Consider the following 16,653-nt stretch of genomic DNA (forward strand, 5'->3'; position numbering starts at 1 on the left):
TTTTGTTCCTGGTTTTCTGGAGGGCAGCAGTAGTCAGGAATGCTATTTACCATCACACAGCATAATTTTATCTATGCTTTTTCAGAAGTTCATCACACAAACTTAAATGGGACTTTCAGTTTAATCCTATACCTGCTTATTCAGAAGTAGCAATCAATGAGTAGAGAGAACTGAAACCTGATTCTCTAAGTAGAGTTCAAGATTAGAAACTTAGGGCAGTATTAAATGGGGTTCCCCCCACTTCTCTATCTACCCCACCCCAAATTATGTTCTAGAGTGTTGGTGAAACCTCCAGAACAGGGCCTCTGGGGAGAAGAGCAAGACAATGTTCTGTCACACAAGGAGAAATCCAAGCACTGATGAAACGTTTTCCTTAGTGTTGCTTTGAATACAACCTTTAATTCTGTGAATCATCTACAATGTTTTCCTGGTAATATATATCTTCCTACTGTCAGTCATGAATTGGTAAACTGAATATAGGGTTATTATAAGACAGTCTATGTGCAGCTTGCTCTGTATCCCTTCAGGTTAACTAGATGTTACCTTTACATCAATGTACCCCTTTTTTAGAATTCCCCCAAAATTTTTTAACCCAAAGCAGATGTGCCCACTTCCCTAACCCAAATCGGAATGACCCGACCCAGATCAGGCTGGGAGAAATTCTTTCCTTTGTGTTATTTTCTTGATTAACTTTCACACCTACCTGCAGATAGCTAAGGGATGAAAATTTTCAGCAGAAAAAAGGGTTAGGGAAACAAATCAAAAACAAAAAAACCCTCATAGCAATTTACAAAAAGCTAAAATAATAAAATTATACAACAATAGTTTAAACCATATAAAAAGTTAAAATACTAAAACAGATTAAAATTTATATCAGCTTTCTAATAATCTGGGTAGGCTTGTCTAAGCAAGAATGTTTTCAGCAGCCTGCCAGCCCACCCTGCCCACAAGAGATCCAGCCCATTTCAGATTCTGTCAATAAGTTAGATAATATATGGAAATACCACCAGATAGTAGCCTCTTAAGGCTTTTACAGTTTGTTTCAAATTGTAAGGAATGCTTCCCTAGCAATGAGAAACATAGCACTTCTTATGTAGGAAACACTGTTTTTGATATCTTTCTAAAATATATGTTCCACCTAAATGTAAGCCTTCCTGAAATTTAAACACAGAAAACCAGCCCTTAGAAATGCAATAGCCCTTACATTAGATAGCAGCACTATTTATATTTGCTGAAGTACCATGTGCACAATTCCTGCATTTTTCATTCATCCTGTTTGTCACTTTCTCAACAGTGTAACTCTTTGGAAAGGAGAACTCCACTTTATGCTTTAAGTCATGGTCTTAAAGGACATGCAGTGACCACCCGAAGTACTAACTTTATTTTTCTAGACGGTATTAATACGGGAAATGAGGGGGGGCAGCCACCTCCATATGCTTAAAATTCAAGGCGGGGTAGATCTCTCAGAGAAGAGACCAGTGTCGCTTTTGACAAGTGCAGTGCGTCCTGCTCCCGTACCACTGTGAAAACTTCAGATCATTTTCTCACACGCGGAAGTTCATGCTTGCAATTTCGAGAGGGAAAAATTAAAAGTTTTCCAAAATCGCAGTTGAAGGAAAACAAAACAAATCAAGCCAATATGTAAATGGGGGTGGGTGGGGAGGGGGGGTAAGGTTTAAGAGGAGAAGGAAAACCAGCTGCGAACAAGAAACACGGAACCGTCTGCAAAGTGATGTCGCGTGTGAGAGAGGCGTGTGAATTCAGAGTGGGGGGAAAGAGGGTTAGGAGTTCATTCAGGGTCTCCCGAGGGCCAAGCTCTTGTTCCATCTGGGGGGCGACTGGGGATGCGTGTGGGGAGCGAGCGGGTGGGTGGGCGAAGGGGGAAATGAGGAGGCGGTGAGGCAGGGCGGGCAGGGGGTCGGGGGCGAAAGCGACCCGCCAGCAGCTCCGCAGCCACACAAAGGGAAACCCGCCGCGGCCTCCTGCCTGCCCTGCCCTCCCCGCGAGCGCCCTGCTCAGCGCCGCCTCGCTCGCCCGCCGCCTCGCCTTACCCAGCCGCCGCCGCCGCCACTGCCGCTGCTTCCCCGCCTCCTGCAGCCGCGGCCGCGCTCAGCCCCCGTCGCCGCCACGGCCCCCCGCGCTGTCGGCGTCGCCGCCACTGTTGCCGCTCAGCCTCGCTCGCTCACTCGCTCGCAGGGGAGCCCGCCGCTGTCGCAAAAGCAGCCAGCCTCGGCCGCCAAGCGCAGGCCGGGAGCGCGACAGGGAGGAGGGGGGAGCGAGCGGGCGGCGCTTTACGGCCGAGCCTCGGGTTTTCCTCCTTTCCACGTGGAGCGCCGGGCAGACGAGGCGGAGGAAGGAGACGAGCGAGGAGCAGCTCCTGCGCGGCAGCCATGAGGCGACCCAGTAAGCGCTGCTGGGGAGAGGGCGGGGGGGGGGAGAGGGTCGGCTGCTGCTTCTGCCGCTGCTCAAGGGCTTCGGGCTGGAGGTGGAAAGGTCGCCTCGCAGCGTCTCCCGTGGGCGGCCAGGCCAACGTGCGCCTTGGCGGGCCAGTTCTTTGCAGCGAATCGCGGCCTCCATGGAGGCGGGAAAGTGGCCTGGGCTCTTCGGCCGCGGCTTCGGGGGTCTCAGCACGCGAGGTGCTTCCTGTATTGGAGAGGCGCTTCTGGGTCTAACTCGGGAACTTAGCTTTCCTAACTCAGAACAGGCCTGCCTGGATCAGGCCAAAGGTCCATTCAGCCCCCCGCGATCTCCGCCTACAGTGACAGGCCACGTGCCCGCGCGGCGAAACTCGCCATCGGGATTTGAGAACTGCGCCCAGTGGGTTTTTCGGGGGGGGGCGCGCAGACCCCTGAACATTTTGTGAATCTAAGTTTGGCCTCATCGAGGGGCAGTATTTCAATATGAGTAGGAGAATAAGAATGCCCCTAAACATTTATTTTTAAAGCACTGGTGCGCCCATCCTCTTGCTCGGGCCTCTGCAAACCCCTAACCCGCTTTTGGCCTTCGATTAAAAGGTCAAGCAACGTGAAGAGGAGCCTTTGCTGTTCCCTTGCTTCTCCTTCGTGTGCTTCCCACCTCGCTCCTCGGGCCGTTTTCCCACCTTTCTCCAGTCCACGGGCCCGTTTTTCTTGTAATGTTTTGGTCTCCCAGTGTTTTTTTCCCTTGCTCCCAATCTTTCCGTGTCCTTTTCGCCGTCTGAAACCTCACTCACTGCTAAGTTTTGCCCTCTCAAAACGGACTGTTGATGCTCCCCTATATAGAGCACTAACCCCCCTCCCCAGGTGTTTGGGAAAGACTGGGCAGAAGGGGGCAACTGATATCTCAGAGAATTTTTGGCTGACTTACACTGGCTGGAGCTAATGGGAGTTGAAGGCTGCAACATTTGGAGGCTATAAGGCTCCCTTGTAAGAATCCTAAAGACATGGCAAATTGTGGCTGCTACTGAAGATGAACTTGTCTGTCTGCCTTTGCTCTTAATCTATAAGAGAGGGAGGGGTTAGCTGTCTTTCCACTTTTGGCGAAGACTTCCGGCTGTTTAAAATGTATGCTTGTAAACCCGGAAAGGTTCTCAACAGCAAGAAGCTGAATAGTGAAGGACAAAACCTTCCCATGCAAGGATTTCAAGATCTTGGGCACGTACCATCCAAACACCTTTCCTGCTTTTACTTCAGTGTATGTTTAGCCTGCAGTCCTTTGCACACTTTAACTCCCAATGAAATCAACCAAACTTAGCATCTGAGTAAACGTGCACAGCAAAGGCTGTAGCCATAAATACAGCTTCCAGGAGGTAAGTTCTAGAGATGGAGGACCCTTTCATTGGCCTGCAGGTTGTTTAACTCTACCTAGGTATATCAGCCTTTCCCAGGCTGGGGTCTGTAGATGTTGTTAGATTATAACTTCCATCATCTCCAGCCAGCATGGCAGTCGGTCAGGGATGTTGGCATTTGTAGTCCAACAATATCTAGGGGCCCAAGGTTGAGGAAGGCTGACGCTATTAGGCAGATGTTTCTGCTCTTCTGCAAATGTACTGACTCATTTCATTGTATGATTATATTATATTAATTCTTTTTTCGCTAGTAGAAGACCCCTGCCCCCCCCCCCAGCCTGGCACACCTGATTTTACACTATTTCTTTGGAAGCTTCCCATGCCCTTAGAACAGGCACAGGCAAACTCCGGCCCTCCAGATGTTTGGGACTACAATTCCCATCATCCCTGACCACTGCTCCTGTTAGGTAGGGATGGTGGGAATTGTAGTCCCAAACATCTGGAGGGCCGGAGTTTGCCTATTCCTGCCTTAGAAAGCATGTCTCATTGAACACTATAGAGATTGGCATAGGGTTGAATCAATACTGGTAGTGTTGGGTCATGACAAAGCAGTTTCTGAGGATGCGCTGGATATGGCAATGGAGGTTGAAGTCTTTAATTTCTGCTCCTGTAGTGCAGTCTAAGGCTGTGCTACACATGCAGCACAGAACACTGAGTATATACTTAAGGCTGCAGGTGGAGATGCCACTTCTGAATGCACGTCCACCTTAAAAACAAAACTTGTGGATAGAATTGCATACCGGGAAGGAACAGCCCTTTGCCTGGTATGCTGGTTTCATATTCGGAATGATTTTTTGGGAGGGTGGTATTAGAAATGTAATCCTCCACTTGCTGTCTATAAGTGATATGATTTTATACTGTATTGTGTATATTTTATAGTGTTTTGGATCATATTTGTGGAGGAGAAGGTTGCAGCATGCATTTAACCCATTATTGTTGGCTTGGATCTGCAGACATTTATTTACCTTTGGACTTTTTATATTTCAGAGTTGAAGAAAGCTAGTAAGCGTATGACCTGTCACAAACGGTTTAAAATACAGAAAAAGGTAAGTTACTCAGCAGTGTGCAATCTACTACAGTCGTACCTTGAATCTCGAACGCCTTGCGAGTCGAACGTTTTGGCTCCTGAACGCCACAGCCCTGGAAGTGAGTGTTCCGGTTTGCGAACGTTCTTTGGAACCTGAATGTCCAACGCAGCTTCTGGTTGGCTGCAGGAGTCTTTTTTCCTGAACGCCTGCCCGTATTATTATTATTATTATTAACCAAGCGTATAAAGCTAAATGCATGTAAGTTGTGAGTTACCTGTATACAAAACACAGATCACAGTGTAATGAAGAATCTATATGGGTGAACAGCTATAGTGAACAAATGTTAGCATCTTTTAATAGAAAAATCTGCCCATTGTTGGTTACAGGTGCGAGAACACAACAGAAAAGTCCGGAAGGAAGCCAAGAAACGTGGGCACAAAAAGCCAAAGAAAGATCTCGGAGTTCCCAATGCAGCACCTTTCAAGGAGCAGGTTCTTCGGGAAGCAGAACAAAGAAAACAAAGGGTAAAACAACTTGCATATTCATGGAATACAGTGGTACCTCGGGTTACATACGCTTCAGGTTACAGACTCTGTTAACCCAGAAATAGTGCTTCAGGTTAAGAACTTTGCTTCAGGATGAGAACAGAAATCATGTGGCGGCGGCGTGGCAGCAGCGGGAGGCCCCATTAGCTAAAGTGGTGCTTCAAGTTAAGAACAGTTTCAGGTTAAGTACGGACCTCCAGAACGAATTAAGTACTTAACCCGAGGTACCACTGTATTGTCATGGAACTCTGTGGTGAATCACTGTCTACTTTCAGCAGTCAGTGGTTCACCTGTAACAGGATGAAGAGCCTTGGGTCCAGGGGACAAATACTGGCCTCCAGGCCTCTCTGTCCAGTTCTTTGAAAACTTACCATGCCACTTCCCTGACAAGCCTTGTTTCATACCCCTAGTGTTTTTGCCTGGCTGGGATGTGTCCTTGAACTCTGAGAATGCCTCTCTTTTCTGGGCAGAGGATAAAGAGAGGTATCTGTATGAACTATCCTACTGTACTATCCTACTGTACTGTACCGTGCAGGGGTTGGGCTAAAACAGATTCCCCACTTCTGACCTACCTAGTACTTGCTAGCTTTCATTTCTTAGTGTGTTTAATTAGTCCAGCAACATTTGTGGTTAATATTCTAATTTGAGTAATTAACCTGGGCTGCAGCACTGGCATTTCTGCTGCACTTTCAGCACAAAGTGTTGAAACGCTTTGGCATTTGCTTCTGTGTGACTTCACAAGCTCTCAAACAGAGGGAAAGTGGAACTTAGCAACTGGTTCAGCACTGACATGGCGTTCTCCCGCTGCCCTTTATTAATATGCTTCATTTTCAAGATTGTAAGGGGGTGTTTGCAACACAAAACACAGTTGAATTCTGGGTAGCTGTGGTGCTTTTCTGAATACAGTAGGAGATCCTGCATATAACTTGGTGCCTTTGTGTGTTTGTGCATGTGAGCAGCGTGAAGAACTAAAGAAACAACAGAAGCTTGATCGGCAAAAGGGGCTAGAAAAGAAACGCAAACAAGAAGCTAATAAAAAGGATGCTGCTAAAGTAAAGCTTTCTGAAAAGGTATGCATTTCACTTAAATCAGAAATACGCCACAAAACATGAAAAAAATCATTTGTGACATTTGGAATAATGGCATTCCAATACTGTGCCAAACATCTGTGCCTGCTTTTGCAGTTCCCTTGCTTTCCAGTTTGGCAACATTCCCCTCCATTTGCCTAAAATGGCCAGACGCCAAATCCATCCAGAGCCTTCCAGTTGTGGGCCACCCCCCACCACAAGCACCCCCTACATGGTATGCTTTGATACAAAGTAGATGGGGGAGGCCTCAGGAGGAGGGAAGAAAAGAGAAGTCCCACTGCATGAGCAGAGGTTTGTTTTATTCAGACAGATCCAACTGAACGTTTCCCCCAAAATGTAGGCTAATACTTGAGAATTTATTTATTTATATATAAATTTTAATTTTTTTTCCATTCCAATTATGACGTTTTGTAGGGCTGAAAGGAGTCTCTTCCAAATACTTGCACAGAGCACTTACCATATTGGCCTGAATAAAAGCCGCACCTCCCCCCCCCAAAAAAAAATCTGACTGTGAAAAGTAAAGTGCGGCTTATATTCGTGACCTTACACTGCCAGCAAACGGTGGGCTCCGCCCCCACCAGGAAACAGCCTGGGAGTGCAGGGCAATGGCATGCTGCCCACCTGCTGCCAGCAAAGCGGTGTGGCTCCCCCGCCCCCGAGAACAGCCCAGGTATTGTCTTTTTCTCTCTCCCCCCCCCTTTTCAATTTTAAAGGTGTGGCTTATTTGCAGGTGCGGCTTATATATGGGCCAGTGCGGTAGCGTGTCATGTAATTTTGTGTTCTTGTTGCTTTAAAAGATTGAAGTCCTGATGATCAGTTTTTCGGTTCTAAGTGATGTTAGATTCCTGTATACTAAACTTTCATATCTGTATCTACTTTATCTTAGAAATCAGCCGCTAAACAAAAAGCAAAGGCAAGCCGGCAGTTAGAGAAAAAATCACAGAAATTCTTTTGCAAGGAGCTTAAAAAGGTAATTTTTTTACAGTCATGTGAAAAACTCTTTCACTGTGGCTATTTACCATCCAGGGAACCTAATGCCTTCATTTCAGCTGTGTGACATTCTCTTTTACTGGGGACTCCATCATTGCCCTGTTTTCCAAGTGGTCCCAACTGGTTTTGAAAATGGTTGTGTTTCTCTCTTTGTATTTTGACCATCGCAAAGAAAGATGTCATTGGTTTTGTACGGTTCTAAAAATAATGAGATGGCTGCTTTCAAACAGATGTTAATATTCAGTTATATTAGAGAAAGTGCCTTATCTTAACTACTCCTTACAAATGCACATGGTGAGAACATTTCTGTGCAGATTTTGACTCTGGAATGTGCACCCTTCCCCTCTTGTTGTTTAGGTGATTGAAGCTTCTGATGTAGTGCTGGAAGTCTTAGATGCTAGAGACCCTCTAGGCAGCAGGTGCCCACAGGTGGAGCAACTTGTTAGTCAGATGGAAGGAGAGAAAAAAATACTGCTAGTTTTAAATAAAATTGGTAAGTGCAAATAACCTTTTTTTTTTTAATCCTACAAATACCTATTAGTTTAGTTAAGCCCAAATGATTAGTGGTTTCATTATAATGTGTGATGCCTAGGAATGGAAGTAAATGTGTTTACTTAGAAGTATCCCTTCTGTGTTTAATAATAAGCTATATCACAAGTAATGGCTTTTGTTTGGTATCAAGATACTTTTCATCTGGCATCAGTAGGGTGGGATTAACTTAAATCCAAGCATCCAAGTTTCACTACCTAGCGGACTTGTACAGGCAACCAGTTAAATAACATTCCAGTGGGACGTGAGCTATGAGGAAGATACAAAATGATACTGATGTACCTCTGAAGACTGTCAGATCCAACTCTGAGCTCACTGTTCTGGTTGCAATAGGGTAGTTTTAGCAACAGTCACAGCAGCCATTTTCCCACATGTCAGCTGTTCACCGGGAGCCTCAGCAAAGCTCCGCTGTGGTTCTCAAAGAGCCCAAAGAGGGGCTTTGCTGGGGCTCTTCAGGACTGTTCCCCAACTTCTAGGTTTCCTGGGCGGTTTGTATGCACAGTCGCATGTGAATTAAACGTTTGCAAATGGGGGGTGACTGTATTGGTGTTTTTTTTAGCATTTGGATTTTCCTCTAAACAAATGGAAATAAAGCAGTTCCTCACATCTAAAGGGGATGGGATACAGTCATCTTTGAATTTGCAAAGTATCTTGTGGCATGTTTTCATGGGTTGGAATATGCTTCATCCATTGCATCAGTACCTAACAAATCCACTGAACAGACTTAACGCAGCTGCCGTTCCTTGAAACCATTTTATCACCAGCAATGTGATCACTGCCTAATTTTTGCACATTGTGGTGATGTCATCTTTCAGACCTAATACCGAAAGAGAACTTGGAGAAATGGCTGGATTATTTAAACCAGGAACTGCCAACCGTTGCTTTTAAATCTGCGATGCAGCAAAAAGACAAAACTGTGGTAAGAGCAGCCCGCCCTCTTTTCGACAGTCCTGGACTATGTGTTGCTTGCATGGAATGTTATGGGGGAGAGAGGGAGAGAGAGAGAGAAAATCCTAATACAAAACTGCATTCCCTCCATTCTAACAGGTTGTAACAGTATATTTACCTTCTATGTGTATGCCTGGTCAAGACCCTTTAGCCTATTGGTGTTCTTGACGGGGGGGGGGATGGATTCTGTGTGGATGCAGATTTACATGTGCTGGCGCTGTTCTTTTCCCACAACAAACATTCTCCCATTAATACATCAGTGTGGGAACGGTGTTCCCACTGCCCTGGATTTTGATTAGTTGTGGATAGCTTAACTCCATTGTTTTTGGTGGGTCTTTTGTCTTTTGTTTTATTATTATTATTGTTATTATTTTAAAAATTCGTGTTTCCCCTCCATGAGAAGTCTGGTGGGCAGCAACTTGAGAACGGGCCTTTTCTGCAGTGGCTCCCTGATTGTGGAATGCTCTCTTCAAGAGAGGCTCGTCTGGCACCTTCATTACATATCTTTAGGTGCCAGGCAAAAACATTCCTCTTCTTCCAGGCCTTTACAAAATTCTGTGGCCTTTTAAACTTGGAGGGGTATTGCTCTTGTTTGTTACTGTGGTATGGGCTTCTGTGTTTTTATATTGTAAAGTGATCGCCAGATGATGGGTGGTATGAGAAAGGTGTTTTCCCCCATTTGGTGCACAGGATCTGCGTTTTTTAAATGTGTTCCTGTTTTAAACACATTGCCTTATGAAATCATTTCCTCTGATGCTGACGTACCCCATCTTAATTTAAATCTACAGCAAGAGAAGAAGCACACAAAAAGACGTAGTGCATATCTTGATTTATCGAGATCCAGCTTATGTTTTGGGAGCGAGTGCCTGCTAAAACTCCTTCGAGAGCACAGTGTAACTAAAGAGAGAGTTATTCAGGTTGGTGTGGTGGGTAAGTGCCCCATTTTTTGGTCTACATGGAGTTCCTTGGGTTGCAATAATAATCTGTCTGAGCACTGCAGCAGTTTTAGTGGCTATGTGGTATCACATGGTGGCAATTCAAAAAAGGCCCCCTACCTTTAGCTGTAGCCTTTCAGGGACGAGCTGTGGGAATGATGTACTTGAAAAGCCCCAGTATGAGCTCAAAACACCATGTGCATGGCCAGGATCCTAGAGATTATACTGTTGTTGTCACTGGAGTGAGAAATGAGGATATATGCTTTTGTCTTACATTATTGTGAAGACTTCAGATCCAACTCTGATCTCGCTCCGCAGGCAGCTTTGAAATGGGTGTAGCTCACACGCCTATAGGTGAAATATTTTTAGAGAACAAATCGGCGCCAAAAATCAGAAGGTGGCAGTGCCACCTACAAACATTTCTCTTGCGGTCTGCATGCCACGGCCCTCATGGCTTCCTCAGCAATATTGCAACGGTGGGCAAAGAAAACGAAGTGGAGATTGAATATATACCATGATATTCCTCCCAAGTAAGCAGTCTTCCTGGAGGATAATTTAACTTGAAGATGACGTTTCTACTCCCGGGTGTGTTTTGAACTTGGGATAGAATCCCACCTAAACAAACATCTCATGTGGGGGTGGGAGAGTTCTATTGACACTCACTCCACCAAGAAGGGGAAGGAGCCATCTTTACATTTAATCTTCCCAACTGCACTTTTTTTTGGGGGGGGGGGATGTGTGAAATGTTCTGGCTCACACTTGCTCTGGCCATTTCTTCTGGGATCGATGAATGGAAAGGAAGGTTGCTCTTAGAATTATTTGTACTAACAGCATGAACAGTCATCTCTTCCCAAGATACTTACAATCCAAAGTTGGGTGCAGAGAGAACTGGTAGAGGAGAGGACAAGGGATTCATGCGAGGAGCTGCAGCTGAACACACTTAGACTTCACTGGGAACAAAGAGCTTAAGCAATGTCTTCATGGAAATTGTGAATCGTACAGATGGGGAAGAAAAGAGCTATGATGCAGGGCAAGTTATGTGATTGGGGTTCTACCTCCACTGGCAAATGCTGGTCTGGTAGCATAAGCAGATTTCTTTCCCAAGAAAATGCAAACTTTCCTCTTCAGATAATACCTAGCATGCCACATTTGGTTACTAATGCACCTTTGTTTTTATTTTGTATCTTGGCCTTCAGGTTTTCCTAACACAGGGAAAAGCAGCGTAATCAATAGTCTGAAAGAGGTGCATGCCTGCGACGTGGGACCAGTCAGAGGCCTCACTAAGTTAGTTTCCTTTCATGGTACAACATTTTTCAAGCATTGCCATTCAACTTCACTAAGCTCCCTCCTGTGGTTCGACTTCTTCTCTCCATTTACACAAAAGAGATCCCATTAGGGAGATGTATTGTTAGGACGGGGTGGGGAGCCATTCTAACAATGACATATTTCATTTTCAGCTTTCCCATTGCATAGCGATTTTCAAATTGGCAATCAAATGGATATAATCTTCCTTATTGTTAAGCAGGAGGGACGCGGGTGGCGCTCTGGGTTAAACCACAGAACCTAGGACTTGCTGATCAAAAGGTTAGCGGTTCGAATCCCTGTGACGGGGTGAGCTCCCGTTGCTCGGTCCCTGCTCCTGCCAACCTAGCAGTTTGAAAGCACGTCAAAGTGCAAGTAGATAAATAGGTACCGCTCTGGCGGGAAGGTAAAGGGCTTTTCTGTGTGCTGGTCTGGTTCGCCAGAAGCGGCTTAGTCATGCTGGCCACATGACCCGGAAGCTGTACACCTGCTCCCTCGGCCAATAAAGCGAGATGAGCGTCGCAACCCCAGAGTTGGCCACGGCTGGACCTAATGGTCAGGGGTTCCTTTGCCTTTACTATTGTTAAGCAGAGTGCTATAAAATGTTTAATTAAATTGTGTCAGCTTTGCTAGTTGTGAAACTAGACCTGTTATTTTAACTTCATTGGACCAGGCCTGTCAGAAGAGATCATGGGAATTGAATCAAGGTACATAGTGGAGAATAACCATGCATATCCCAGTAATTGCAACCTGACATGTTCAGATTTTGCTATCTTCAGTGTTTAACATTTTGCTTTCTGGAAAGACTCCCATTTAGCCCAGGTCTAATGCTTTGATTCTGTATGGCAAGGATGGGGAACCTTTGGTTTTCCAGACATTGCTGAACTACAACTCCCATCATCCCTCAGCATTGCTGGCTGATAATGATGGGAGTTTGGGAGTGCCACACCTTTTCCACTCCTGCTTTATGATTTCCTTATTTGTCAAATATTTCCTGGAGTTTGTTTTTTCTATACCCCCCCCCCCAAATGCTCATTATGTGTGTGTTCTTTTAAAGGTGTCTACAAATAGTGCACATCGACAAACAGATCAGGATGTTAGATAGTCCATGTATCATTGCAGCGCCTTCCAGCTCTGCTCTTGCTTTGGCACTGAGAAGTACTGCAGACATTGATGCTGAAAACTTAGTTGGTTCAGTAGATGCTATTCTGAAGCATTGCAGCAAACAGCAGGTAAAGCTATTGTATAGTTTCCCAGTAATTTATTGGCCTCAGGTGTTTAGCTTGCACATTTGTTGCACTTATGGGGAACCAGTGGCCCTACTGATGTAGTTGGACTAAAACTACCACCATCCCTGTTCATTGGCCATGCTAGCTGGAACTAATGGCAATTGACATCCACAAGCACCCAAAATGCCACAGGTTCTCTCCATCTATTTTATTAATTGTATTGATAAAATAGCTGTTGGTTTGCTTTCTGGCAAGGCTCAGTAGCATTTGCGTAGCATCAAGTTCACACAGATAGAACCGTCTATGTTTGCCAATCATGTCAGGCTCTTTAGATTAAATCAGATAAGATTCAGCAAGTTAATGCTCGTTTACTTTATTCCTTACCTGCTCTTCACTATGAGCTCCCAGCACATACTGTAATTATTTAAAAGTGCAATCTTTAAAAAGTTTAAACCGATCACAACTGAGAATTTGGTTGGGTTATAAAATATGAATTTCAAGTTTTATATGCCCCATCATTGAACAGATTCATGCTTATTACTGTATTAGCCAAGTGAGAAATGAGGATATTTGTTATGTCTTACTGTTGCAGTGACGACATCAGATCCAACTCTGATCTTGCTTTGTGCTTAATGGTGCTTCCTAAGGAGTTCTGACCCACTTCTGCTTTCTGCCGTGGTCTAGATATGTAAGCTGGAGCAAGAAAATGCTGCTCTTGCCGTTAAAAGGCTTGGGCTTACGAGTGATGTTGGAGAATCTGGTGTACACATATGAGGCTCTCTTTTTTTATTATTTCAGATTATGCTGCACTACAACATCCCAGACTACAGAAACTCTCTGGAGTTCTTAACTCTGCTTGCTCAGAAGAGAGGAATGCTGAAGAAAGGAGGTCTTCCTGATACAGAAAGTGCGGCCAAACTATTTCTGTACGATTTCACAGGGTAAATATGTTCTCATTTGTCTGCATGAAAGATTTGCTGCCGAGAAATAGGTGCTGTGCTTAAAAGAACATGGTGTGGTGAAGGAGATCCTCTCTCTCACCCCTCCTTGCCCAACTTCTGCACTTCCCTGCAATGCTGCTACTTGTGTCTTTCTCTCTGCTAGTTGCCACCTCCCCTCCATTTTGGGGGGGTCAGCTACAGCCCCAGAAATTGGGTGGGAAATTGGGGTGTACAATTGAATGTTAACTCCTGAGAGGCAGGAACAGAGTGCTTGGCGCTGCTGGCCAGCCCCATGCAATTTACACAGTGTAAAGCCAGCTCTCCAGCCCTCTGCTTCTCCTGAATAAATAGTGCAAATTCCTGGTTTTTAGATCCTTTGTAAACAATTTTCTTCCCCACCCCTCTCTTAGGGCCAAAGTGAGTTACTATTCACGGCCTCCTCCAGCATGGACTCTGTCGCCACACCTTTCCCGTGAAATTGTAGCAGCAGCGCAACAGGCTTTTAATCTTCAGGATCTGGAAGAAGATAACAAAAGTACCATAAAAGGTGATGCTGGTGTACCAACTTATCTTGTGTCTTTAAGATGTGGGTTTCAGAGCAGTTGGTTAATTGTTGTTTTGCTATGTTATGCCACTTAGTTCGTTAGTGGGCAGCATTATTTTATACACCTAAGAGCCATCTCTTGAAGCTTATCAAGCTTCTAGCATGACTGGCCAGACAGAGCTATGCAGTTGGGAGGTGGCTCAGTTTTTAGGGGCTGCCACTGAGTTCTGTGGATCCAGACAAACAGTGGCATCACTGTCTTAGGGGCCATGGAATCTTGATTATAGCGAGAGATGTAAACTTAATGCTCCTGAGTGTGCTGTGCTGACAAATACATATAGCTAAATCTGGAAAATGAACCGAGCATCTTGTACCTTTGATGTTTTCTGCTGCACAGTTCACTTAAAATGTGAAACCGTTTTGGTAGAAATCGGACCAGAGTATTTGTCCTTTGGGAAAGCACTTTCAAGAGTTCTGCCCATATAGCATTAATGGACATTTCTTTTACAGGTAGCAAATATCCTAATGAGACAAGCAGCATTGCCTTTCAATCTCTTGGCTTCACGGAGGGCATAATAGAAGAGAGTGAACTGCCAGAGGAAGTAGTCGACCTGGAGAAGATAGAAGCGAGTGAAGATGAGGAGGAATTAACCGAAGGAGAAGATGAAGAGGAGGATGAAATAGAAAGTGATATTGAAGAGGTACATCTGTGAGACTAAGATTAATAATATCTTGAGAGTCGTCAGCAGAGAGTGGAGAGGGTGGAATTCTTGGCCTCAGTCCTTACACTGTCAAGACAATACAACCTACACTTGTAGGTTATTTTTGAATTTGCATGTGTTGCCTAAACAGGCAAATAGCTTCCTCTTGGAAATTCAGTGGTACCTCTGCTTACGAATTTAATTCATTCTGGAGGTCCGTTCTTAAGCTGAAACTGTTCTTATCCTGAGGCGCACTTTTGCTAATGGGGCCTCAGGCGCGAGTTTTCCGTTCATATCCTGGGACAAAGTTTGCAACCAGGAGCAGCTACTTCTGGGTTAGCAGAGCTTGTAACCAGAAGCGTTCATAACCAGAGGTACCGCTGTAATATGCAGTGCCTTTGGCTTTTAGAAAAATGTTTAACTACCGTCAGTGCTGTCATGTTGACATTTTGCATTCCTGTCACCTTGTTTCAGGAAAGCAACAGAACAGCAAGCAGCAAAACAAGCTCTGAAGAGCTAAAAGCAAAAAATTCAGATTTGGGGAAGTTACCTACAGGTACATTTATTATGATTAATGAATTTCAAAAGACTAATGTCACCTTGAGCAAGCAGATGATTTCAGACTGACATTTTTTTCCCCCTTCTGAAGGTAAGCAACTCAAAATAGAGAAGACTGGTGACCTGGATGATGCATATGACTTCAATACAGATTATATGTGAAGAGAAAATCAAAAGGACTTGAGTGCTGCCTTGATTTCTGGGACCAATACCAGGACTTTTTGGAGCCCCTCAAGTTCAGGCCATGTGAATATTGTACAGGACTATTAAATAATTCAGTAAAAATAGTAAAGAAAAGATTTTGTTTTCAACTTCGTAAATCGTATTGAATAATAATGATAATTTATTACTTGCACCCTGTCCATTTTTCTTACTTACTTGGGTCCCACTTGTCAGCTGAAAAGGCCCTTCCTTGCCTCTGTTATATATAAATGAACTAAAGCAGAGCACTGTAAGTGGCATGCTGAGGATAAAGGGTTATTTGCTGATTTACAATAATAGAATCAAATGTTCCTTTTTTTGATGGAGCAGCAGTGGGCTATGTAGGAAGGGCGGTATTGAGAAAGATGTGCTGCTCTCACTTCAGTGCAGCGACCGCTAGGCTCACACAAAGCACCCCTTTAAGGAAACATGCGATACATGAAGAATATGTCGCCTGCTTAAGATTATGAATACCACCATTTCTCCAGCCCTGATGTTAGGGGGGAAAGCATGCACATCATATACTTTTACTGGTATTTGGACAACTGGGTAAAAGCACAGGCTCAAAACACAGCTTATTAAATCTCCCCTTCATCTGAGTTTCCGGAGAATACCTTCCCTGGCCAGCAAAATAGTCCAGAAGAAGGTGGAAGGGCATACAGAGAAAGGATTAGTATCAAGAAAACTACAGACACACAGAAAACTTCACTTTTTAATAGGCTTTTAACTGAAATGTGTGGTTCTTCAATTATACACAAAAGCAGCAAGGGTTTTTTATTCAACCTGTCTACCAGGAAGGCATTATACAATTAGTAATGCTGTTCATAAGCCTCCATGGTTTTTTTTTTCATTCCAGCGAAGCAGGCAGCTATCTTGCCACAGCTTGTAATCCCACATACAACTGAACCAATGACAGAGGAACGATGATCATTTAGTCTCAGGCTCATGACCACCAAGCTCATGGGCTTCCAAGCTTAGAATGTGCACATACAGACCATAGGTTCGAAAAATAAGAAAATTTAAAAGGTCCAAGGACAAAGAAGGGATGCAGGTCCCATAATACTTGCAGCCTTTTACACCATTGGGCCCTTCCTCAGTTTTCAAGAAGATGAAACACTGTGTTTGGTGTGGCAGTTTATTGTGTTTTAAGCTATATAGCTTACACATGCTGAAATGAAGCACCTGAAAATTACTTAAAACACAAGTTTGATGGTGAAATTAATCTGTACAGTTGTACCTCTGCTTACGTAAACTTCGGGATACGTCAG

At 44.5% G+C, this 16,653-nt stretch overlaps 2 protein-coding genes across 2 annotated transcripts in view; one reads left to right on the forward strand and one right to left on the reverse strand.

Annotated features, from left to right (window-relative positions):
• Positions 1 to 2,062, reverse strand: part of PBRM1 (polybromo 1) — a 56,480-nt gene extending 54,418 nt beyond the window's left edge. Inside the window, exon 1 of the mRNA XM_081900207.1 lies at positions 2,052 to 2,062. The gene's annotated coding sequence lies outside the window, so the exon portion shown is untranslated. The remainder of the gene's footprint in view (positions 1 to 2,051) is intronic.
• A 200-nt stretch (positions 2,063 to 2,262) lies between these two features.
• GNL3 (G protein nucleolar 3) lies at positions 2,263 to 15,481 on the forward strand. The gene is made up of 15 exons (XM_081900300.1): positions 2,263 to 2,403; positions 4,814 to 4,872; positions 5,241 to 5,378; positions 6,359 to 6,469; positions 7,374 to 7,457; positions 7,835 to 7,970; positions 8,842 to 8,945; positions 9,763 to 9,904; positions 11,106 to 11,193; positions 12,269 to 12,443; positions 13,239 to 13,381; positions 13,792 to 13,928; positions 14,436 to 14,626; positions 15,101 to 15,182; positions 15,276 to 15,481. Exons 1-15 carry the CDS (start codon positions 2,391 to 2,393, stop codon positions 15,344 to 15,346), a joined length of 1,674 nt encoding a protein of 557 aa, XP_081756426.1. The 5' UTR covers positions 2,263 to 2,390; the 3' UTR covers positions 15,347 to 15,481.
• Positions 15,482 to 16,653: the final 1,172 nt, after the last annotated feature.

Source organism: Podarcis melisellensis, assembly GCF_964234715.1.
Source record: "Podarcis melisellensis genome assembly, chromosome: 2".
Lineage (NCBI taxonomy): Eukaryota > Metazoa > Chordata > Lepidosauria > Squamata > Lacertidae > Podarcis > Podarcis melisellensis.

Excerpts from the sequence above, each read along its gene's own strand:
- GNL3 (XM_081900300.1), top strand. Across the intron at positions 13,382-13,791 it reads TTTCTGTACGATTTCACAGG|GGCCAAAGTGAGTTACTATT; the intron begins GTAAATATGTTC and ends CCCCTCTCTTAG. Across the intron at positions 14,627-15,100 it reads TAGAAAGTGATATTGAAGAG|GAAAGCAACAGAACAGCAAG; the intron begins GTACATCTGTGA and ends ACCTTGTTTCAG.